The 27,053-nt window shown below is 35.1% G+C and overlaps 1 protein-coding gene across 1 annotated transcript in view; it reads right to left on the reverse strand.

Moving 5' to 3' along the window:
* DIAPH2 (diaphanous related formin 2) overlaps positions 1-27,053 on the reverse strand; it is a 261,936-nt gene that overhangs the window by 90,413 nt on the left and 144,470 nt on the right. Inside the window, exon 25 of the mRNA XM_049828136.1 lies at positions 14,112-14,275. Coding sequence (XP_049684093.1) covers positions 14,112-14,275 — 164 coding nt within the window. The remainder of the gene's footprint in view (positions 1-14,111; positions 14,276-27,053) is intronic.

A 27,053-nucleotide genomic window follows, 5' to 3' on the forward strand; every position in this document is an offset into this window, starting at 1 on the left:
TAGGTTTGCAGGCTAAATTGCCTAAAAAGATAGAGATCAGTTTGGATATTGAAAAAAATAGCTCTGTAATTGGCATTGCTTTTAAAAGAGGAGGAAAAAAATAATCAGCAGTTTCGTTACTGCAGTGTAGCTCAAGAGTGACAAGAGTATATACCAGTGTCCATAAGTATACACTACACAACTATACTTATTCCCTAATTAAGGGATAAAACCAAACTAATATAACAGTTACAAATCAGACAAATGTCACAAAGCAAGAAGCAATCCACAGTTAAGAAAAAAAGCCTTCCCAACAGCTTTGGAAAACATTTTGAAAAGCATTCATCTAGATACTGTCTTTTCAAAACACGTAAGTGCATGCAAAAACGGAAATAATTTTCAAGTGAATCTCGACAGACAGAAATATTTTAATGCATACAACCTCTTTTTTTGATGTGCTATTCATGATCCTCTGTATTTTTGGTTGGTGCATAAAAATATGCAGTTTTTCTAATTCAAATGCAAATCAAAAGTTCGAGAAAGTTTGAGTGTGATTTTTTGTGGGTTTTGTTTAAATAAAAACAAAACCAAATTATTGTCTCTCGTAGCAGAGAAACAGATTCAACAAGCAATAGCATCTCTTGTTAAGGGAGCTAGTTGAAGGGGCACGTAACTTGATGTTCCCCCTTGTGTTTGTTAGGATTCACTGAAGTAAGGCTCTTTTACTCAGGACTGCCAGTTTATAGCTTGGCTTCCTTAAGAAGCAAATAAAAAATTAATGTTTCTCTTGCATTCTGTATATATCTTAAGTTTTGACAGACAAACAGATATTCACACACCAACATGGTTGTAAATAGCCTCTCAAAGGTAAATTATTAAAAACAAGAAGAAAGAAAACAAACTGTAACACACAAATCTCCTTGGATATTAGAGATGCAGTTGGCTACAAAGCAGTCATGCACCAATAATGAAGGCTGCCTGTGATCCCTCAGGCCTTCCCTAAATTTGCCTTGCAACTGCAAAATATGTGAACTGAAGTTCCGATGGGGGTGGGGGTGGGGGGGAATCTTTTTCAGTCATAACTCATTAGGAACAACAAACTCAGATTAACTGGAAGTTAATCTACAGAAATAGAGAGAGTTAAAATACAGCAGATTGAGCAATCAGTTTACATGTAAAAGAAAGATCTTTCATGAGTATTCCTTGGAGGATAACATATTCAAATACATTGTTATCCTTATGAAAATAATAGAAAAGAGATGCAATGAGCTGGTATTAAACAAGGGCAGACAAATTTAATTTCCTGATGGGTGGTCATGAAACACTAAGTAGAAAAGATTACGTTTGGGATACTGCCCCATGGTTCATGCATCAGGGCCGTCACATCTGACATGAAATGTCTTTGGCATGCCATTACAGATTAAGATTTTTGGCAAGTATAGCTGCTGTTGTATATTCAGGTAGGGAGAAGGCTTTTGCTGTCGGCTTATCAGCTGTGTTGCAAAAACACTTAAAACTGTCTAGCAGTGTAAGGTGGAAGAGGTTTTCAAGTGTTTACTGAACCAAGTTTAAGGCTACCAGTGAAAAACTATATTGTATGTCTTAATTACTTAACAGTATGTTTGAATAATTACTAAGTAGCTCTCAAGTGGACAGATTTGGGACTGGTTTTAATATCACCTTTAAATCAATATTTGGATACCAGAATAAACACGCATGCCTAATTCAGATTATTCCTGAAAGAGAAAGAGCACTGAAATACACACACACTAACAAAACTGCATTATTGTCATTACAAAAAAAAAAATTAAAAACCCAGCAAAACAAATGTTAGCTGTTTGGGGTACGATCTGAGAAGAGAAACCAAGGCCCACAGCAGATGAATTATTGCTTTATTCAAAAAGTGATCCTTCTGAATCAAGGAAGAGACAAATCAATAGGTTGGCACGTGAAGCCTTGCATCATCATGCAAGCACAACCCTTTAGATGCTTTAACAATAATTTACTCTTTAGAAGGTAAATCTGTAAAAACTGTTCCTACAAAAGCCTAAATCCTGAAGAAAAAGTGATTTTTTTTATTATTATTTTTTAACAGCAGGACCTTGAATATGATGTGTTGAAAGGTTTCAAAGTTTCTGGCTAGAAATTCTTAATAAAATTTAATAGAGGTGGTGAGAATTATACACAATAAAAGTGTTAATTGATATAAATTGTTTAAATAACAAAATAAAACTGTTTGAGTTTGAAAGATTTTGCATGCTTCCTTCAAGACAGGGCTGACGGACTATCAGAAGAAAGCATTCTAGAGGTTGTGTGGCACTACACTCCAAAGAAATGATAAATGTGAAAAAACCCTACACTGAAAGGGTATGCTTATTCCTCTGCATTTTTTCCTTGATGTCTCTTACACCTTCCACTTCATGCTTTGTATTATATTTTGACATGACAATCCAATTCTATTAGCTTGCTTTGGATTTTCCTAAACGTGATAAGCAAGCAAATATGAACTTAAGGAAGTGAATGAGCTATAATTTACTACAACATCAGCAAACTAATTGAAGATGCAATAATGCAGTGATCAATCTGAAATCACAATTAAGACAAACATGAATTCAAATTATCAAATTATCTTCATATGATATATGAACAAACAGAATGATGAGGCTAAGACTATATGAAACACCCTTGTGGAGATTTTAGAGATAAGTCAGATTCCTTCAAAATCATGACAGCTTTTTAGAAATATGTTAGGTGCAGAGGTAAGCAACTGTAGTCTGTAAGCATTTTCTATGGAAGGGTCTCTTTTAGACTTAGAATCTCGCCAAAAGGAGTCACTTAGAGCAGGTAATGAAGTCTACTGGTTTACAAGAGTTTTTCAACATCTGGGTTAGATTCACAGCTTAAGTATTGCAATAGTCAAAATCCCAAACTATGTCTGGTTGCCAGAGCGGAATGAGGATTTTGAATCCTCATTTAAATAGTATAAACTTCCAAGATAATGCCTAGGAATAATGACATCCCTCAGTCGGAGTCGCCGACATCAACACTGAATGAAGAGTCTGTTTATCAAATGGAAAATTCTAAAGAAAAGTTTTTAATCCTGTTCCTTTTCATAGAATCATAGAACCATTTAGGTTGGAAAAGACCTTTAAGATCATCGAGTCCAACCATCAACCTTGCCCACTAAACCATGTCCTGAAGTGCCTCGTCTATGCGCTTTTTTTAATACCTCCAGGGATGGTGACTCAACCACTTCCCTGGGCAGCCTGTTCCAATGTGTGACAACCCTTTCAGTAAAGAAATTTTTCCTAATATCCAATCTAAACCTTCCGTGGTGCGACTTCAGGCCATTTCCTCTCATCCTATCACCAGGCACAGAGGTTAGGTTAGGAAACTTAACTTCATAGTTTCCTCTAGGCCATGTTTTCCCATATTACTTCTGAAAATATTACTTAATCAAAGGCATCACTACCATGAAATACGACATATGACATCTGTTGTTTTTAACCCCATCCACAAGGGCAACCATGTCATCACAGAAACAAGTTAACTTGTCGGAAACAAATCCTAAGCCCATCTATGCTGCCTGTTGTTTCTACACTTGCCTACCTTTAAAAATGCAGTATACTGTAATTCAGTTTAATTTCTTTTATTATTATTTATTTTCACATCTTTTTGATATCTTCCAAGAGAAATGTCATCCTTATGTTTTATATCATGAATAGAGTAGCTACTTATCTAGCAGTACTAACAGCTTGTTAGTAAAGTTGATGAGTTACCACTCTTACGTGAATTCTTTGCTTCTGATTCTATGTCGCGGAAACCAGGACATTCCATTACATATAAACTCACACCTAATTCCTGATTTATTCAATATCATGACTAAAAAAAATGATAATTGTTCTCAGCACTAGCTGGATGTATACACTCAGATGAGAATTTAGAGAGTTTACAAAAGGGTCTTTGTGTGGGTTATTGAGGCGGGGGGAAGAAGGGCTTTGCTATACACTGCCTGTTAATAAGAACAATGTTTCACTTTTGATACTACCTCTTGGGAAATTTCGCTAGAGAAAATACTTCTTGCTCATTATTCTTTATTTTTTCATAGCTTCCTGCTACCTAGAAACTGTTATCTTTCAGACTACATTAAAGAACTGTTACTTTTTAGGCAGAAGGGAGAAACTGTATTCCCAGACAAATAACCAGGGAGAACAATGAATAAATACAGCCTTTCTTTTAATCCACTCCTGAATTACAAACTCAATTTATGAGTTTGAAAGGTGGGAATTTAGCTTGACTATGTATTGCATTTCATAGTAAATCATATATTTATTATGTATTAATTTACATATTGTATATTCATGGATTTATATTACTGTAGCCAATGACCTGCTGCATTCAAGCGACATATCAAAAAAGCCACAGAAAAAAACATTCCTGAGTCATGGAGCTTGAAATGTACTTTGAAGCAAGTTATAAGCAAACAAATATTAGAAAGAAGAAAAGGTCTTACAGGTACATTTATACTCAAGATGCTGAATCCACTGTGATGAAAGTTTTTTCGTTTGAAAGCAACATATCAAATGTTTTGTTTCCTGTCTGGTTACAGGGCATCAATCTTATAAAATCTTGAAAGGCCAGGGTAGTCATCACCCAATAAAAGTGGTTAGTTTACTGAACATCTAATATGTCTTATAATATTGGGGAACTTTTCACTTTCTGGATCTTGTATGACAGAGATACTGTAAAAGATCCCAGCCACAGAGTAATCATCAATCAATCGCCTGTGTCGATACAAAAGGGCAGGTTATTTCACAGGTCTTTTACAAGAAACCATCTCTCATACTGCCAGTTGATGAGTTACATCTGCCTAAATATTTTCTTACACTAGAACACAACCCTTTTTCCCTCAGTACATTTATAATGTAATTTAAAGATTTAATTCCTTATTCAAAGAGCTGCATTTACACAAATGCAAGGGAAGCAGTCACCACTGATAAAACTGTCTACCAGATATAAAAAAAAATATCACTCCACTGAAGGAAAAAACTTGTCTGCATTTCATAACAACTATGCCTATAAATGCCTGTTACTGCTTCAAATTTTACCCAGCTATTCTTATAGGCATTATTACAACGTTGTTTTTTTAGACTCAAAATTCACCTTTAAGACTATCTGCATTAAAGGGGGAGCCCACAGAGCAAACAAAATCCAAAATATTTAAGAACTGCATAAGAAAAGAGAAGATTTCCTATCTAATGCTAAAAGTATGTATTTCATACAACTTCCACAAACGACACAATCTTATTAAAAGGAAGTTTATGTCCATTTGCAAATGTAGGCATGACAGATTTGGTGCTACAGTATTCGAAAATGCCCACCAACAGAAATAAACGTTCAGAAAGTGACAGATTAAAAATATTTCAGATCATTTGATATAAACTCTGTGAGACAGCAGGTTTAAGTGAAGAACCAAAGCAGAAAAGAACAAACTGGCATCTTGCTTCAGGCAAATGATTAATCATTATTTGATAAGCACCTGAAACTATATCAAACCAAAAATGTATCAGGTTGCAATTGTCCTCAAGGACAATAGAAATTTGTGTTTACTTTCAGCAGAAGAAAGGACAAAATCAATAAAGTCTAAAAAACATTTCTTCTTCAAAATAGTCCCAAATATAAAAGGCACACTGTTATTCAGTGGATCTACTATTTTAACTGCAAAGAGAAAAAAAAAATACAAAAGAGGGAGAAAAACCCCAACAACAAAAAAAATCTTATTGATACTTTTGATTTAATTTCTCTGTAATCATCAGCTCCAAAAGAATAAATACACCTTTTTCTTTTTTTTCCCCCTCCATGCTCAATTTTGAATCATGTTCCATTTGCAAAGCAAAGTCATGCTGAAGTGCTTTACTTATTTCTTGTGATATGCCTTGAATACGATGAGGTTATCAAGACATACTTAAGCACAAAAAGTAAACATAGACATAGGTGACACAAGTACCAGGAAAAATCTCGTTAAAACCTCACTTCAAAGGTTTAAATATTCTACCTAATCTTAGGGGGGAAAAAAAAAGACAAAAAAAGACTGAGCCTGAACAAGAAGCAGTACAGCCATGAGGGGACCATGAGGGACAAGAGTTCTAACTGCAAGAGGCAGAGGGGTAAAGTGATGCAAACTTTATTTTATTGTCTCACTACAATGAAATTGGCTCCAATTATGTTTCCTGAAAAAAAGGTTAGAGAAGCCTGGGGATGGTTTCAGGACATGGTTTAGTGGGCATGGTGGTGTTGGGTTATGGCTGGACTTGATGATCTTAAAAGTCTTTTCCAACCTAAACCATTCTATGATTCTATGATAAAATGGAGGCAAATAGAATAATAAATAAACAAACTCTGTTTCTTCAGTCTTCACCTCTAGGTTGATTCGCTATACTGCAGGCTCAATGAACTTAAATGGCTCACAAGGAATATTTCGTTACATGATAGGTCAGAGATGCTGTAAATTTATTTGGCTATTTGGAATCATCTGATGGGCAGTTTCAATGGTGTCACTTATACCGAATTCCCAACTACGCAGTGCTTTTTTCTCCTCCTAACCTCATAGAAAAGCCCCCCCAAAATACTTATTCTCTCTCACACGCAGGTAGACAGATGTTGATAAAAACTAAGTACAAAAGATTAATTTGGTACTTGACTGGAAACTTTGCCTCTGGACACTTTTAAAGACATAAAACAACAAACAACAAAACATCCACAAATAAATCAGTTTCTAGGATATTTGTCTATTGCTGGGAAAAGTATAGAAAGTGTTCCAAAAGCAATCAGTATGTCTCACAAAGACACTGAGAAAGGTCAGTTACTGTACCAGCCCACACTACCTACTTATAATTTCCTTTCTTTCTGTTGTTTAGGGATAACAGAATAACAACTTACTTACATGGAAAATTTTGCTGGAAAATAACTTGAAGAGAAACTATTGGACCCAAAGGAATATCACTGTATTGCTGATAAATTTTGATTAGAAGAATGATGAAAAAACCAACATTGACTGTTCCAGAAAATGTTTTTCTCATATACTCTACATCTTGTCATTCAGCCTAACAAATTGTAACTGTTTAAACCACGTGGAAGTGCATTTATTAAATACTGTTTCTGTCCAACTTGCAGAAGGCAAACAATTAGAAAAGAGAATGCATGCATATATTTTTTTTTATTTCAAGTCATAAAACAGGCGTTATTTTCCATTCGATATATGGAACTTGCTTTAATGATCGCCAAAAGTCTTTAACATGAGCTTTCAAAAGACCAGCTGTTTTCTTAACATTAAAATAGCTTGATATGAGCATTATAAGACAAACATACATCAAGCTCCAAGCGTACTTATATATATGTATACATACAAGCACACGCAGAGAATTTTCTCTGTGACCTGGGGATGTGCCATTCAGAATATATTTCTGATATAATTCTTTTAGACTTATCTTCAGAAACATTCATATATATTTCATCTTTTTCAAGTACACTAGCTGAGTTGCATGATTCTATAACGTAAGATATTTTTATCTTTTGTTGCAAATGAAAGAAAGACTGTCACTACAGTCAACCTATTAAGTCAGTATTCGCACTTTTACATAGGGGAATCATTTGCAGAATCAGAGGTTAAGCAAAGAGAAATACAAGTAATAGCTGTTGTACAAAAGTAATAGAAGACAAGCCAAGATTTTCTGAAGGGCTATATTGAACTCTAAGCACTCACAAAGGCCAATTATCTCGACCTGTATACACTGTAGTATCAATTAAAACACGCTGTGTACGTAAAGCGTTCATCGTTGGTAACTGACCTTCAAGGCGAACCTTCTCAAAGCACAAGAATCGCCCATCTTGCCACGCAGGAGGCCGAACAAGGAACTGACAGAGCTCTGACACAAACCAGAAATGTGGGCAAGTGGAAGGACAGCCATACTATCCAGAAGGAACACTGCCCAGGGAGGGAAGTAGTTAAGAAAGTCAAAGCTCAGATGGAGATAAAACTGGCCAGGGGTGTGAAAAGCAATGAGAAGGGCTTTTATAGCTACAAGGACTAAGGGAGATAAAGGAAAATGTATGTCTGCTGATGAATGGAGCATGGAACCTAACATCAAAGTAGAGGCTGAGGTACTCTGTACTGCCTTCATCTCAACCTTCGCCATCACTGTCTCACAGGCAGTTTGGGCAACTGACTGATGTCATTGCAAGGCTTCTATTTCATCAAAAAGTTGTGGGACTCAAGGGACATCTCCAATGCCTGGAAAAGGCAAATATTATGCTTGTCTTCAAAAGACTGAGGAAACCTTGGTGAACTACACACCAGCCAGCCATCGCTTCTGTTTTTAGGAAGACCACAGTGCAATTTCTTCTAGAAACCATTTCCAGGTACAGAAAAGACAAGAAGGTGACTGGGAACAGCCACATTGGACTTATCAAGTATAAATTGTGCCTGACCAACCTGCCTGCCTTCTTTAATGAGATGACTGGCTCTGTGGATGTGGGGAAGGCAATGGATGCTACTTACTCTGACTTTAGCAAAGCCTTCAACTCAGTCTCCCAGAGCTGCGGTATCTTCATTCATGGAGATACTCAAAACTTCGTTGGACAAGGTCCCACGCAGCTTGAACTAACTTCTACACTGGCCCTGCTTTGAGCAGGATGACAAACCCAGTGACCCTCTTAGCACCTGCCTCCAACCTAAATTACCTTATGACTCTGTAGTTTGTCCTGTCACCATCAATGTTCACACCACAAATGTTAGCAAGAAAACCAGAAGAAGCAATCTGAAGAACTTCTAAGTGAAAACTGCTAGTAGCAGAAGAGACAAGCTTTATCAATAGACAGGCATTAGTCATAACATAGGAGAACAACAAACAGGAAGAAACAAGACATCAATATTTTAAAAAAATCTGGAATAATACTTCAGTCATTTACCAAAATACTAAAAAAAGTTAATGGGACCACTTAGAGAAAGCATGCAGGCATTACAATAGTCTGAACTGGACAAATTTAATAAATATGCATGCTCTAGGGAATATTTAGACATGCTGTATATCCTCAGTCTTTTCTGATTGCTCCTGAATTCTTATCAGTAGTTATGACTTTTTTTACAGTAAATTCCACAGATTAAATGAGTTTCTGTGTCTTTTTTCATTTGGGAAACTTCTTACAGGTATCAAAATGTTGCAGAAAATCTTAATTCTTTTTAGTAATTTTTTCCTTGTAGAAAACAAACAAACAAAAAAATCACTGTACTGTGAACTTTTAATGCTTGCCCTAGGCCTTCCTCAAGTGTCTGGAAAAAATTAAATCCCTAAACAAGAATCTTTATGCCACTAAAGTCTACATGGTTCTGCTCTAGTGGATAAAATAAGTCAAGAAATTCTCAAAAGACCTAATTACAATTATTACTACTACTGTATATATCTGAACAAGTGAATTGACTGAAGCACAAATGATGCTAAGGAAAAGGAAGTGTCTCCTTAAGCTGCATAAGCCTCAGATTTCACTTTTTTATATTGAAGCATTACTATTTAAATTAGTATGCATCATACATACGGTACAAGTTAATTTCCTTATTTAGTAACTTGTTTTAAAAAGAGGCTTAGAAGATAAAAGGACAGATAAAAATTTTCAAGACCATAGCATTAGATGGATATAATTAACTATTTAGATCAACACATAGCATTAGAACAGTATCTTGGCAAATTATTTTTTCTACTTTCTAAAATTATAAAGCAATGCAAGAAATTAGCCCTACTTTTCTGGAAACTCAGAAAGACTATTTGTGGTATGTCTTTTCTATTTTGAATGCAAGTTTAATATTCCAGACCAGAACACAGAACTTGACAGTTCGGTCTTGATAAACAAGACTAATTTACAAAGACTTAGTCTTTGGGATAATTTTCCACCATGGAAAAGCATTTTATTGCAGTTTGTTATCATTAGGTAAAATGTAAATATAATGTGAATATCCTAAGAAGAACTGACCACACACAGGTTTGTAGAAACTCCAAAACCAGAAAGGCCCCCAGTCCCTGAAACACCTGGTGGATTGTGACTTTGGCTAGAAGAAGTAGCAGAAGTTAGTTTTAATAATGATTTCCCCTTGACACAGAATGCACTTTGTGTCAATTAGGTAGTGAGAAGTTAATGTCTTGCAATGCATTAATTTTTTGAGTGTATTTACACCACAAGACGAAGGGTTCTGATGAGCTGTTACCAGAACACGACGATCTCATACCAAGGATTATAAGTATTTTGAGTACTGCCTAGTACTCAGAAGAAAGCAAGTATCTCTGCACTGACATATAAAGAGCAAAGTAAAAGAGATTCTGGCAAATAAAACCCAGATAATATTTCTCAGTATAAATGATTAGGATAGTTTATACAATTTATACCACTGTTTCATATCCATAGAGAAGTATTTGCAGAAGTAAGATGCATACACGTGTTTACAGCGTTAAGCAGAGGATTATGTATAAATAATAATTAACAGTAGTTTGCACAAGTAGTCTCAATACCTTCATTACTGTGATTGGTATAGCTATTTCAGTGCTTAAAAATAAAGTTATAACTGTCCTAACCTTTGACAGCTTTTAAACCAGTGAGAATTAGGTATCTGGAGCTTTCTTCTATGTACAAATGAAGTGATTTCATACTGAAGAAAAAATTAATCTCAATTAAAATTAAAATCCTTCTGTGACTAAATACACCACCTGAACAATCTAGGTTGGAAAGCATGTGAACAAAGTATTTCACTAAATGTTCCTAAAACAGGACCTCACTTAAATGAGGTAAATTAGCAGATATTTGGGGGCTGGGTGGGGCTGGTGGGGGAAGAAAATTCAGGCCAAATAAGAGTCATCCCTTAAGCACAGGCATCAGAGATGCACTGAAGCCTAAAACTAGACAGGCTATTATTACAAATACTTTTTATGAAATTCAGCCAAGACAAAAAAAACCAAACCAAACCAAACCAAACAAAAAAGCAACCCTCCCCGGGTCAACCTCTAAGGTTTTTGGATTCTATAGGCTTGCATTGCAAGGCATGTACTTAGCCCTAAATGCCACTAACAAAATCCTAGAAAGCTGTTTTGCAGAAAAATGAAGGTCCTCGTAGGAACTGGCTGAATTGGAGGCAGCATCGTGGCCTTGCAGCAGAGAAGGTTGAGTGCACACTGGGCTATGTAAAACTGTAATAAGGAGGTTAAAGGAAATATTTCTTCTACTCTACTGGTACTTCCAAAACCACACCTGGAGTTTTGTGTCCAGGCTGGGCTCTCCAGTATAAGACAGATACAGATACACTGGAGTGAGTCCAGCAGATGATACCAAGAGGAAGAGGAGGCTGGAGCATATGACAGAAGTAGAAGATGAGAGAAATCGTTTTGTTCATCTGTAAGAAGAGAAGGCTCTGCAAAGACCTAATTGCTGTCTCTGACGTAACATGAGGGTGTAGAGAAGACAGAACTAATTTTTCTCAGAGGTGAACGGTGACAGAACACAGGGTGATGGACAAAAGTTGAAACATGGGAAATTTCATTCACTTATTTATTTTCCCACCACAAGTGTGAGCAAACATTGGAAAATGGACCCAGAGAGGTTGAAAAAGGCCCTGTGCAACCTGCTCTAACTTGATGTTGCTTTGAGCAAAAAGTTAAACTATGCAATCTCTGGAACTCCAACAAACATAATTCCATGAATTGACATGGACAGGCAGCAACCTAGTGTTGATATTGTACAGAAAGTATAAAAATAAAAAGTTCATCAATTAACCCAGATTCTGTCTTTGCAGGTAGTGGAACTTAAATCATCAGAAGATGTATTGCATGTCCATAACGTTTGAAATTTTGGCACCATAAGTCTTGTAGTGATTTCTTCATAACTGGTGCTTTTAATCCAAAATTTTTCTTCAGTTGCCCCTTTGTTCTTTAAGTTATCAGAATAATGGACATAGGGGTTAAGCATTAACTGTTATAATCATACATCATATAGCTGTTATATTACAGGCCAAAGGATGGAATAACTATTTATTTCTATAGAATAAAATGTTAATGTAGATAATATAAATTACTATACCTTGAAACTCAAGAGATTTGCCCTCTGTACAAAAATATACAGATAAATCTCACAGAATTCCTCTATCCTTAACTAGCAATCAATAAATATAGATAAAATGTAGTCATCTAGATTGTATTTCCTCTCCTTATCAAAATAATTAGCAACACCCAGTTATACCCACACAAAAACATTGAAAAGAACAAGTGTTACTGCAAGCATAATATGAAAACATGTATCATTAATACTACATCAAATAGTCCAAAGTTCATGACACTGAGAAAAGTCAATAGTCCAATTATTATCACTATCATTTCTTAAAGTCTTAAGTAGAGCTTTTTGCTGTGAAATGAAGATCTTATACATATAGATTTAGTAACACCCTCACCCCTGAATTCAACACTTCAGTCTTACAGAATTACTTACAGAAATTCATTCTAAACTTAAAACGATGACAATTTCATCTATTCCTGGAACTGTGATGTACACATAGGGATTTCTTTTCTGCTTTTGGTTCATTTGGAAAGGCCACAAAAACATTCCAGCTTTGTTATTAGAAGAGTTATTGCACTTCCTATTTAATTTCTCACATTTACCCACTGAAGTCCTGAAATCCCAATTCACCACTACCACCTTACCTCCACCCACTCCTACACCCACACATCCCCCCCCCCGTATACTCAGTCACTCCAAAGTAATACATGATTCTCTTACACATATTCTCCCTAGAAATTCAATTAAAACCATTGAAGAGCAACAGGCCAAGAGCCAGGTCTTTAGGAAATCAAAGGGAAGGAAAACAAAAGGAAGCAATTGGAAATATTTCCATTCTAATATACCTTCCAGAAAACATTTGCCCTCTAGTTCCTACCACCTTCACAGAAGTTTAAATACATACTTGAGGACAGATTTTCATCAGAATATTTCGACGTTGCTAGTCTGAAGTCTGATTCAAGTAGTTACAATAGAGTAGGCTTCGAAATGAAGATATCCGCATTTGAAAATGTAAGTCTTGGATTTATGAAAAAGCAAATATACTGAAATATCTCATGACAACTATTCCTGTTCTTAACAAGTCTTCACACAGATGTGTTGGCATACTTACTAATTATAAAAGAACTGGTGATTTGCTTATGGAAAATAATGAATAATTTCAGCTATTTTAAAATAAATAGTTAAATATATTGTAGTAAAAGTTTTCTAATCAAGTACACTTTGGTATGACAATTATGTTTTAAGGTAGTTATTCCTCCAGCACATAGAAACTGGAAGTCCTTATGATTACATGTTAAATTAAGCCAGCTACTGGTAATAGACAGATCAGTGAGCCACAGCTGTATGGTAAACAGTGGTATTTCCAAGCGATGTTAATATTCTCTAGAGACACAGTGTGACATTCTAGGCATCTGTTTTCCCTGTACACTTCCTATGGTGCAGCTAATTATGGCTCCCACACAGCCACTAGGAAAGATAACATTAAACCCATTAAAAAACTTGGCTGCTTAAAATGAAATTCTTAAATTCCTTCATAAGAAGCCATACCCTGACATCAACCACACTGGATAACTGGAAATAGTAATATAAGCATCTAAGTGAACTTCATGAGTTTTGCCAGCAATACAGAGCTCATCTTGAAAGTCTCAGCCTTAGCATCACAGCATCATTAAGGCATCAGTCAGATACTAACACAACATGAATACAGACATGTCCATTCAGGTCTTGATTTTAACATTTTTTCAATGTCATGCCTGTTTGTTGTGCATCAACCAACAGGCAAGTTTTTTAAAAGCAGAAAAATATCTTCTCATTATCCGTATGTCTCATCGACATTGACAGTTGAGTTGGCAAGATACAAACTGGAGGATTATAGTTATCAGTGACCAAAATCTAAATAATTCTGGAAACATTCATCCAATTTCCTGCCCCAGAACAAAACATAAAGTTAACTATAACACAAGAAGTAGAGAGAAGAGGAAAAAATTAAAATAGGGAGAAAGAAGAAATAAGAACATGTATAATGTTTTGCAGACATTACTCACCAAAAACAGAGTTCTGAAGTTGCTCAGATCACCAAAGAATTCTTCTATGCTTATTACTTTGGGATCAAAGGTAAAGTATTCTCCCAAGTTTTCATACAATTTATTCATGTTGTTGTGCATGTTGGACAATTTTTCATATATTTCTCGGGCACTCTCAGCAAAGCTGTAAGGTTTTGTTAAGGAAAACGATTCAAATATAATCCAATGTAACAGTAAAAAACAAACAGGTAAAGGAAACTCAGTGCAAATGTTAGAACTGGAAAATTTGCTAGTGCTGTCCTGCTTTCAAACAAGACATTTTTATATATTTATGCTACACATCTGCAAGGTCATACCAACATAAGACGGTGGCACACTTTTCCATTAAATGATCTCTTTCCCATGCTGACAATTTCCCATTAACAGACTATACAACTGACTTTATAAAATTTCCAAATATCTTGGCCATTTTTCTTCTAATAAATTAATTGTGTAAAATACATTCTATGAAAAGACACACAAAAAATTAGTTTGCTGTGAGAATCTGACTATCATGCCCCACTCTGTTCAAGTGATGTCACGTCCTCCAGACTGTGTAGATATTTTATATGTCAAATTTGCATTATGCATAACTACCAATGACAAAATTATATAGTATGACATCTAATTTTCTTTGCCTTTTATTATACATGAGTCTTCTCTGGGGATTCTTTAATGCCTAGCCACATAGCTCAGCTCACACCTCAGGCTTCCCGTATTAGGTACAATCATTTGGGGTGCTCTCTCCTCTTAACTATGTAATTTCATAGAACTCAAAGATGGAATATCCACCCACTTGGCCCAGTTAACTGACAAACAGCTTTGAAAAATTATTATTAAAAAAGATGCCACAGAACAACAGAATTCTTTTTTTTCCATTAAGAATTATGGAAGTCTAGAAATGAAATTGAGATTGACTTCCATCCCAGCAGTCATCATTAAAAATTTGACTTAATCCTTCTAAGTAGAAAAATGTGGCATTTTTTCCCCCATATGAAAAAAATTTTTTTACATCAATTCATTTGCAAATACTGGAAGGGTGCAAGCTACTAAGAGAAATATTAGTTTGCCTCAAAGCAAGCAAGTTTCAGTCCGCTGTTTTCTTCTGCTGGGGTTGTTTATATCCAAAAAGATACAAAGTCCCAAATCACTGTAAAAAAACAGCCAGTACAGAACTAAACTAGTTCTGCTGATACTGAATGGTAGCTGATGAAAGTGTCATGCTGTACATCTCAAAACCCAATAACAAAAGACACAAGTCATTCCCTGAACTACAAAAATTATGCAGCCTGGCTCCCTGTGGCTTTTACTTAGACTGACTCTCTTCCATGCGGATTCCGATCCTTAATACAGCAGAGCTCATGCTTCAACCTTTCCCCATACTTGAGACGCTAATTTGAGACTCTGCCTAGTATCACATTTCTAATTACTCAATATTTTTGAGATCCCTATCTCTCTGCAAAACAACAACCAACCTGGAAACTAGTAAGGGGAAAGAGACATCATATAAACCATTTGTTTTTGAGATTACACTAAACCCCAAAAAGATTCTTCAGAAAATAGTCAACAAATTGCAGGATAAAGGAAGGAAATTCTGGTGGATACTCTATTCAGAACACTTCCCTAGTGTTTGGATACTGTCAAGTACTTAAAAGGCTGTCATTTCACAGGCTACATGGAAGTGGATCAAAGCTGAAGATATCTTACATTGGAATGAGGCCTAATATTTCACCTGGATTCTCCTGCTCCAACTAATAGGAAGGTATAGGAATTTAAATAGTAATTTTAATACTATATATATAGTATATATAATGCTATGCAATTACATGCATAGGGATAGTAATTTAATACTGAGGGAATAGTCATTTAAAAGCTGGTTCTTAATAGTATGATCAAAAACTTTATATCATATAAATTTTCCTCCTAAGAATCCTCTCTTCTTCATTAAAGCCTCAGTAGTAGCATAAAAAGAAAGCTGCATTCGTTAGCTTACAATGTTCATTTAGAATGGCAAAAAGTAGAAACCAACAGTGTGATGGATCTTAATATATAAATATCAAGATTTTGAAACAGTAATATCTACCTATATAGTTTCATACCAATGTAAACCCAGTAGTAATACGTATATTTTCAGTTTATTGAAATGAAGTTGAACCTGCTTGGTTAGAATTTCAAGCTTGGACTGTTAAATCAGTCGTCTTAATACAACACAAACTTGGTATAGTTCAGTCTTCAATGACATTTAACTGTACAAAAGGAAATTAAAGTTTAATGGCAAGAATACATTAAATAGGTAATAATGGCACATTACTGAATTATTGAGCACAGTCTAAAAATTGTAGAAAAACATGAATTGCCTTACAGTCAGCAGACTACTGTCTTGAACAACCCACCAAAAATACTAGGAAAAAGAAATACGAAGGTATATAGTTATACAAATTCTATCTGTGGTTCCCTTCAAAACAACCTCGTATAAAATAATATAAAACTAAATTATTATACTAAAAATGACTGAAAGTTCTGAAAGAAAATTAAAAAAAAACTTCAAATGTTCTAGTTCTGAAACTAATTCTTTGAGACAAAGCTCCCAGAGTCAAATTCTCCATTCAGGTTGCACACTCAACATGAGAAATAACAACAGTAAGCACTAAAAAAACCAAACCAATACTGCTACTGAAACTAGAAGATACTTTAAAGTAACACTGTAGAAACATATACTGTAATTTTAACATTTTTTTTTTATCTAATAATTACCAAACTCCAAATAAGAAATACCATTAACAGACAGATTGTAAGACAAAAGAATGTCGGTAAGATGGATGAATACGATGAGCAAAGAGGGAATAGAGTATTTTCTCTATACTTAATTTTGAAGAAAACAAGTCAGTACTGCAGAGACAATAGTTTCCAGTCATATACCATGTCATATTAACAAAGTTACTTTGTCACACTCTATATGCTTCATACAATCTTCATACTTATAAAATATTATTAACTTGAAACATCACCTTGAAATGTACTACTTCAAGTCATTGCAGACTTAGTCAATACAATAATTCTAGAGAAGCAAAGGCATACTTGCCTACACTGTTTCATGAAAAAACATTATTGAAAAAAATAAGCTATCAAAACTTTACATAAGAGAAATATTTAATTGCAACAGCTTTCATTAATACAGATTGAAGCTTTAATGAGTGCTCATTTGAAAACTGTAAACAAGGTTTCAATCTTACTATTCTGAACCAAAAGAAAAATCACAGAAATATTAAGTGTAAAGATGCTTGTTCAACTAAGAGAAATTATTTTATTCACAAGGTTGTTTTTCCATGGTTGTTTTTAGTTTCTTTTAGAACCATAAGAAAAGTCTAAGCCAAGACTGTACTGTAAATACTATTATTTGAAAAATTAAAAAAGAAAAAAAAACTCTAACAGAACAAACTCACTTGGAAACAATTTTCCATCCTCAGTACCATACCTGTCTCCCCAAGTTCCACATAAACCAATAAAAATGGGTTTGTAAATCTGAATATACAGAGATTTATTGCTTAACTAAGATTAGGAAATACACCACTGCAATAACAACAGAACCATATCTAATCACCATCTAGGCAACTTTGTACATAGAATCCTTACTGAAGTTTTTAAATACTTATTTTAGAGGTTACTAGGTAAAGGAATGTTTATGCCCTTTAATCCATTTCCTTTTTTGATTTCACTACTGCAGAAGGCAACTACACCAAACTCCTCTGAGATTTTTCAGGTTTGAATTTTTGAAGAAGTGCTATTTCAGTTTAAAATTTACAGGTATCTTCTGAAAGTGCTATCCTATTTCATTGGTTTTAACACATCACCCTGAGATTAATAAATAAATAAATCACTGTTCAGTAGCTGGTACCACAAAGTTAGTAATATATGCTTTACCATGCAATCCAGTAAAATCCTCTACTCACCAAGTCTGTAAAGAACTCTAATGAAAATTAAAATGCAAACAAATAACAAGAGAGAACTTTGTGTCTTTTAAATTAAAGAGATACAGGTAAATGCAGACCATTAAATTCCATTATTCTTATTGCTTTATTAACTTCTATTGCCAAATTTCAGGTATCTATTAATTCTCGTTTTTCCTGTCTCTTCTTACTTTTAAAAGAGAGGCTGGGAAACCTCCACACCTTTTTTCGCCTTCTTTTTTTAAAAGGATTTTGTTTATGTATTTGCACTGCAGTTGCCAACTTAAGCTTCCGACCAGTTCTGTGGTTTCCTTGACAAGGACCACTACCAGGAAGGAAAAAAAAAGTTTAGATACCCAGAAAGATAAGGATTTCTGCAGTGAGAATACTAAGTGTAGTGTCAGTATCAGAATACAGGTAAATATCAGTACGGCTGTATAAAGCCAGCTGTAACGACTGAATATATCTTTTCTGCAAATCAATTATTTTTTACACTTTGTAATATGACCAGGTGACTACAGTTTGCTGGCATTTCAGTGCAATGCCTAAATTAATTCACTTAATTAAGCAAGCAATGGATACAAAGGTTACCATGACACTATGCTACCACATTATGTCAGAGATAAAGAATCACTAATTACCATCAACAGTAGAATTAAATTCTTTATGTCTATATTAGGACCACTACCACAGTACTTCCATGCTTTCTACGAGTTTCTTCCATGTAAACAGATGAGAAAAAACATCAGAGAAATCAAGGTTAAATACCTCACATCAGCTGGAAGGAAAGTCATCACCTCTACCATAACATCTGCTATGAATTTCACATCAATATATCAATAACTTGAGTAATAGTTACTGAAGTACCTGAACACACAAAAAACCTCACCCAAAGGCAACACCTATTACTGTCAGCATTTACAAAGAAAATGAAAGCCAACACTGACAGCTTGGCATTCATCAACAATAAATATGCCACAGTAGAAAGAACGTTGGTAATTTAACTATAATTATAAAAAACGCACTGGTGTTCCAGCAATTAAGAAGGCGTCTCTCCAGGGCATATAGTCACTATAAAAATGGAATTTAAGGGATGTTCACCACAGGACTGAAACACTGAAATTAAAGAGGCCAAAGAGTTTATGTCTTTGATACCTCCAGAAAAAGGAAGAATGCACTGCAAACAAAAAGAAGATACCTGCCAGAAACTTCTTAACACTTTCCAGAAGCATTTCACAGACTGAATAGAAGGGTTTTTTTGACACGTCCTTCCAGCTACTGGTTACAGGAAGCTGAAAACAGGTGAAAGCAGCATTCCATTGGGAGACTTTTTCATGTAATGCTTGATTCTCAAAAGTGTGCTGACACAAACCAATTCATTTAAGAAAAGGAGGCAGCTGGCATTATGCTACAGATGGATTAAGTCCTACTAGAGAGCAAAAACACAAGGACAAAAGAAAATAAAGGCCCACTGGGACTAGAGACGTAAGATGTTCTCATTTGTAAGAATATTCAACCTAAAGGGAAAGAATCAATGTATTTAGCATATTATATAAATGAGCACTATAATGAGAAGGTAAAAAAAAAAAATAAAAAACATCAGCCTGGGATTTTCCAGGAGTCTGGAAAGCAAAGCTACCTGAACTTTATTTAATTAAACATCCGATCTACTTATTTTTCAGTTAGCTTTGGTTTCACCTAATGTATCAAGGTTTCTTATTCTACTATACACACTGATCCTAATAGCCATTACAGGCAGAAACTGTTCTCAAAAGACAGCACAGCATCATTCAAAAGACAGAAACATGGCTTCATCATAAATGTCCATATGATTTTTTTTAAATTTGTCCAGTCTTTCTAGGTGGATTTCTGTTTGATTCTACAGTTAGATTTTATGACACACTGGTTTTAGATAACAGTTATAGTAAATTATAAGTTATACTTTACAATAGGAAAACTGGTATTCCATTGACTATCTCCAATGTAAATAACATTTTTTCTTAAAACAATGCATTTTTAGAAAACATGCAGTGTTTTGTTTGTTAGCTTTGAGTTGCGGATTGATAAATCTGCGTTGGAAAGTGCAAAACTTCCACGAATTATATACCATTACGCAATGATAAAGCTCTGAGCCTTCATAATCCTACATACTGCAAGACTGAAAATATATATGTCAATGTGTATTCTTTCATGCTTTCCTAAGTTATAATTTGAAATAATTTATTATTCTGTTAGCTATTCCAAACTCTTGAGTGCTCATTTACTGTTCTGAAAATTGACAATTTCCATCAGAATGTTCTGTGTCTCAGATAATACAGTTTAATTAAAACTGGCTTATTAAAATTTCCATGACAAATTATATGTTTGAATGTTTCTCTCCTGTCCTAGGCAGAAATATGGAATTAATGTCAGCAGTACTTGAAGCAGGAGGGAATGCAGCCACATATCATAATGCCACTTTATTATTCTGGAGATACACATACACACTACAACTCTTTAAAGGGACAGACATGCCTGGAATATCTGAAACAAATAGCGTAATTGTTGATGTTTTGATAAAATTAAAACTTTGTTATTAATCCAACGCAGACTATGTACATTTTAACAGTATAAAACCATTCTGTTATCTTTCCTGCGTATTCTTCTATTTTAAAGAAATAAAAGTCAGTTTTACTTCCGTTAACTAATTGTCAGTGAGCTCAATCCATAGCATGTTATTGCAGACACTGAGGGAAAAATTAATAAATGGGCTGAAAACTCCTGTTCAAAAAGCTTGGAGCCTGAAATGACATAGTTGGGGGAGAATTAATTAGGCAGAAAGAATTATGTAAATAATCACATAACAGCTGATTTTTGTTTGTATGCCTTTATGATGTATTAGATAAAGCATACAAGAGTGGGATTAAAAAACATTTGTGACACCACTCATCATAAATGTTACATTTTACTAATATCAATGTGTGTACCAGCAGATATGCTTGCAAATTAACCTTATTCATAGGTGGCACTTGACATCCTCAGCAGTAAGAAGTTAGGAATAGAAGGAAATTAAGTGTACAGTAGAGCAGGCAAGAAATCACAAAAACAATTAGAAGACTCTGCTTCTACAGAAGGGTCTGTCTGCATTTATACCTAAGGGTACTTTGATGGAAATTCACAACCTAATGCATATTTGGCCTTCTGTTTTTCTGAGTCTGAATCAAGTGTTGAGTAACAGCCAAGCTGAGCCTAAATGGGTGACTGAGCACTGGAACAGGTTGTCCAGAGGGGTTATGGAATTTTGGAGTACTCAAAAGCCATCTGGACACGGTTCTGTGAGCCTGCTCTAGATGGCCCTACTTGAGCAAGGGGGTTGGACTAGTTGAGCTCCAGAGGTCCCTTCCAACCTCAACCATTCTGTGATTCTGGGAAATCCAACTAAACAAGACTTCGGTTACTCCATTTGTAAGTAATTTCAACTCCAGAATACAACATTTCAAATAATTTCTTTCCCTCTAAGCTAGATATATAATTCAACTTCATTCCATTAAAAAACCTCCCAAATTTACAAATAAGTTTTACACACTGTACTTGACCCAAATATAGCTTTTCCCACTCCAAGCATGCCAAAATTAAATCAGATTATGAGAACTGCTAAAGACAAACATGAAACACTAAGAACGACCCAGTTGTCAGGATCCTCACTATGAACTATAAACGTCCAGTTTTAAAACCACCTTGCTGAATAGGTCTTGTTTTCAGCAAATCAAATGGTGTTTACTATTTAAACTTGGTTTCCAATAAAATGGATTCTTCTCATCATCATCATTTCAGAAGACATTAACAATTCTGCTAAAGCAAGTATAAGGACCAAATAATTGAGTTTATTTATCTGCACTTGGTTTGATTGACCTTCCTATCCGTACTCAAGCCAACCCATTTTCCGACTTTACAAAAAAGAACCAAACCCATGCTTCAAACTCATTCGAGAAAATAACACAATCACTTGGCACCATCACCTGAAATTAAAAACATAAGTAGACTGCTTGCTAATCTGTTGTTATACACTGTTCATAGAGCAAAACACTTCGCCCCTGCCACAGGTACACTTTACTGCTATTCGTACTATAGAAACACACTTCAACATGAACACAAATATTTTTGTAATGATTTTCAAACAACTACCACAAAGTATGAAAATTTACTAAAAATATTTCAACCCCATAAACTGCATTCTGTCATTTCAAAACTCAGATACCATTTCAGAGCAGGACTGCGGATCAAGGAACTTCCGTACTAGGCTAAAAATATGTTTTATATAGCTAGAAGAGAAAGTTTGATTCAATAGTGTCATCATCTTTAATGAAGTATGTACCAGTGCTCGTAGTTTCTAATCTCCAAGCTCATTCATAATAGAGCATTCTTTGAATTGAACTGGAAAAACACAAACAGAACTTATTAGCTGAAGACAGAAATTCAGCTTTAATAACAGTAAGTCATTTACACTGATAGCTTTATTTTCACCTGCTATCAGTATGTAAACAGATGCTAACAATTTTATCATTCACACTACATACATAATGTATCTCTGTGACTACACAGAAGACAAGACTTCTGGAGCATACACAGATCATTATGAATCACAATTATATACCTAATCTCTTCTTCCTGTTGAAAGCCTTTGCAAAAAACAAAAACAAACAAACAAAAAAACCACACAACCAAACCCACAAAACCAAACAAAAGAACAGAAAAAAAAATATTGCAGAAATCTTTATTACAATACACTTCATTTCTATCCAAATTAGAACCCAGAGAAACCAAGACCCATAGAAGGAGCCCCATTTTATATGTTTACACAAAATCATGTACTTCTAAAGGGCTTAACGATTCACTAAGAAAACACCCGTAAAAAGCTCAGTGTGAAAATTTCTTCTTGTTACAAAGCAAATTACCTCATCATTCAGCATTTGACAGAATAGCCCAGAAAAAAAAAAAACCCAACACAAAAGAACAGTTGCTTCTCAGTTATCACGCAGCAAATACGTCTATTCCTCTCCCTGGCCTTCATTACAGTAGTACTTGAAGAAGTCATTAACTATCAGAATTATTTAATATAACTGTATTCACTGCGTACAAACACTATTTCAGTGTTTGTGTTCATGAAAATGAAGCACAGAAAGATCATAACCATCTGATAACAACACCAGCTGTGACCTGCTCCTTCTCCCTAAATTGCAGCATCATGCTTAAGTTCACGTTAATTAAGATGAGGCTTTCTGACTGTTACGGAGGCAGGCACAATCAAAAGCAACAGGCGTTAAAGCTCAGATTTATTCTTCAGTAAAAAGTTAGCTGGAACTCTGGTAATGTTTGTAAACCACAGGCTCAATGATTCAAAGGGAATTAATACTAGACAGCAGAGTGGAGAATTCTTAAGACTTAAAATGATGACTCAAAACACGCGTATCGCTCACCTAAAAGACGAGAGCTCTCTCCCTCGAGGAGTTACCTCGGGCAGCATCCCGACCCGACCCGACCCAAGGGAGAGTCCCCAGCTGCAGCCCCGCTGCTCCGAGGAGGACCAATTCCCAAAATGTCCTCCGGCAGGATCCCCTTTGTACCCTTTCTCGATTCTGACCTGTGGTCATTTAACCTCTATTGCCCAAAAGGTCGCTCGAGTGTACCTGGCGCATCTCCATTGGTCAGTTCAATTTTTAACCTGCGGCCTCTTGGGTTTCGGGTTTTTTTCCTCTTCTCCCTGCCTGGAGAAGCTTCGTTTTGTTTCCTGTTGGGGAGGGGGGGGGGGGGCATATTGCCACAGTGACTCGTCCCTAAATGGCCATAAAAGTTTCATCTTCATAAACACTAGAAGAAGCTGTCAATGTTTACTTACTCCTAGCTCTAAGCAATCATATCAATTCCTAATTTTCATGCATTCATACTTCTCAATAATGAAAAGATTATTTCCATTGATTCTACACACACCACTTCGCTATGCAGAAGAGAAAGCTTATGTCAACATAATTTCAATACTGCCTTTTTTATTTATACTTCTGTTAATCAGGATGCAAAGATCAGTGCTCATTTCTCTAAAGTCCCATAGGAACTCTCTAGACAAAACCTGATAAACAAGGGCCTATTTTATAAAATATTCAGTCCAAGAAACAAAGCTCCACAGGCTGTTTCTTAAATTGGTTTATATTGGAAAAGTCTGCTCAAAGACTTATGATGCTGATTTAGGAGTTTCCTGTGGTAGCATGAAGAAGAAAACTTTAAAGGTAAATAAGAGCACTTGGCTCCTCAGACAGAACACATAAAAGGCAGCATTTATAAAGCCACAGGCTAGAGAGGAAGGAAGATCTTGTCTATCTTAAATAAAAATACTTTTTGAAAAAAATTAAGAACTCCAAAATTAGAGCTAGGTATTAACCTAAATTAACTTAAAAACACTTCCCCCCCTCCCCGCCCCCGCCCAGGAAAAAGACAGTTGATGACCTCAGAATTTAAGGGCTTTTTTCCACGACTGTAACAGGAAAATAATTCCCAAAGCCCATACTCCCATTTCTAACAGAAGACAGAAAGATCAAAACAGTTTCTAAAAGCTCTAGAACTCCTGAAAGCAAAACAAACCTTTCATCCTGACAAAAACAAAGCTTTATTTCCACTGATGAAGTCACCAGAATTTTGAAACTGCTTTTGCAAAAACATGCTGAGAGGAATTGAATTTACTGACACTGCCTGACAGGTGAAAAACATCCTTTTAAGAGAATGGCAAAATGCCATTCGTGAATGAAAGAGGTGGACTATTTAGCTTCATTTGCTCTGAAATAGAAGTTGTGAGAGCTGTTAAAACTAAGGAAAAAGAAGATTATACCAGATGAAGAATGAAATAGATAGATACAGGTATAGATATAACTTCGCACCCAGCGTAGAGTGGTTACATATTTTATGACCTTCCCTCGCAGTTGTTAAGCCTTTTTAGACCTACAGCACGTACTTCAACGTGACGATGGCATGAAGACGGGGTAACTGATGGGACTGCAAGAACAATGGATACTAGATGACAGTACAGAAGAAAGGCAAAAAGAGTCTTCTAAAATTACAGAAGAATGTAAAGAATTCTCCGGTTTATTATTCCAGCTTGGTAATGTTTTACAAGTTCTTCTCATACTTGTACAAAATTCATAGATCTTTACATAGATCCTTCAAAGTCATGGATCACATTTTTTTCCTGGAAACTCATACTAAGAAGTCTGAAAAGTAGTCACTTCCTATATACTTTATGCGGGTGCTTTTCCAGCACCTTTCACGACAGAAATAAACTAGTTCTTAACTCAATTCTGATTTGTGATATTTTGGTTTAAAAATAATTTGAATCAATATTAAGAGTGGTATTTGTAGCTTTTTCAAACTCAAATCTCTCTCATTTTTTGTTGTGGCAAACAGTTATAATCGCTACTCATGCATTAATTAGAAAGCAACACAGAAGACATGATAGTCAAGAATATATCAAACAGAAAACATTGCAAGAGTAATGGATTTCTAGCATACCTTCCCTGGAGAACAATTAGATAAAAATCTGTTTAGATGAATAAAAACAAGAAAGAAAACAACTAAAATGCAGCTAGTACAAACAAAATTATTCTGCAAAATTTGTTTTGCATATTATATTAAAATTAATTAAATGTGATTGTTTCAAATAAAGCATTGACAAACCATGTTCTAACAACAATAAAAAAAAAAATCAGTTGTTCATACCTATTCTAGCAAAGCCATAGTAAGGTAGCCACTCCTAGATATATTATATTAGCTTTGGAACACACAATGAGATACCTTAAACAATAATTACAGCTTTGTGTGCCCTAAATCTTTCAGAGAAACTGCAACCACATTCACTTTCTCTTTGATCATGCAGTTCTTCCTCACTTCATCTGGATTTAATTAAGAGAGGCATGTTTGCCTCTCAGTTGCTTGTCAGTTGTACCCTATTTTAACAAGCTTCAATCAGTAGATCTGATGGTTACCTCATCTAGATACGAGTTTTTTTGTAAAGTGTGGGAAAGGAAGAGAGAAGTCAGTCCGTATATTTCTAGGTTTCCTTTAATGCAACAATGTCAAAACTCCTCATTTTCTTGTTTTTAGAAATCTGAAGAAGTTCAGATCATATGTTTCAAGAGCCTAGATGTTCAAAATCAAGGAGGAAAAGGAATGATTTTACATCATCTGAAAAAAAAAAACCCAGAATAAATTTATTCAAACTGAGATTCGTTTAGTGCAAACAACTGTTGTAATGAAGTGTTCACAAATTAAAGTACAGAACATGAGTGAAAGACTACACTCTAAAAATGAGTCTATTTTGCACCTAAATAGTATTTTGAATACCAGTTACATACTTAAAACCACACCTCATGTATTATTTGAGTAAAATGGTGCATGTCTTTTCCCTCCTCTTTTCTCTCCAGATATTAATGCCAAAAAAATGTAACCTAACTTCTTGGGCTAGGAACTCACCACCGTATGCACGCGAATAGCCTTGCCCCAAATGACTGGGATTAAACCAAGGAAAAGTCAGGAAAGTGAAGTAATCCCTCAAATTTCTATCTCAGACAACAAACACTTAAGGATATTTCTTAAACAAACGTTGTGGTCAGACAGAAAAGCAAAAGGCATAGTCACAGGGTAATCAGGATCTGAAATGAAAGTTTTCTATACTCAGACACACCGCTTAAAAAAAAAGTACACTTTCTTGATGACATCCTTCCCCTGCAAAAAGGTTTGGATTTTTTTTTATTATTATTATTATTTATTTTTCTTTTCAGGGAGTGGAGAAGGATAGAGGGCAAAAGCAGTTCCATCAACACGAAAATTTTTGATAAAGCAATGTCTCATGACAGTTTGATTTTGATATCTAATGCTGCAGCTCCAGGGATTTATAGAGTCCATACCCCCTTTAATTCCAGATTTTAAAATAAGCATACAGCAATTAGAAAATGGT

The sequence above is a fragment of the Accipiter gentilis genome, chromosome 24, assembly GCF_929443795.1.
Source record: "Accipiter gentilis chromosome 24, bAccGen1.1, whole genome shotgun sequence".
Classification (NCBI taxonomy): domain Eukaryota; kingdom Metazoa; phylum Chordata; class Aves; order Accipitriformes; family Accipitridae; genus Astur; species Astur gentilis.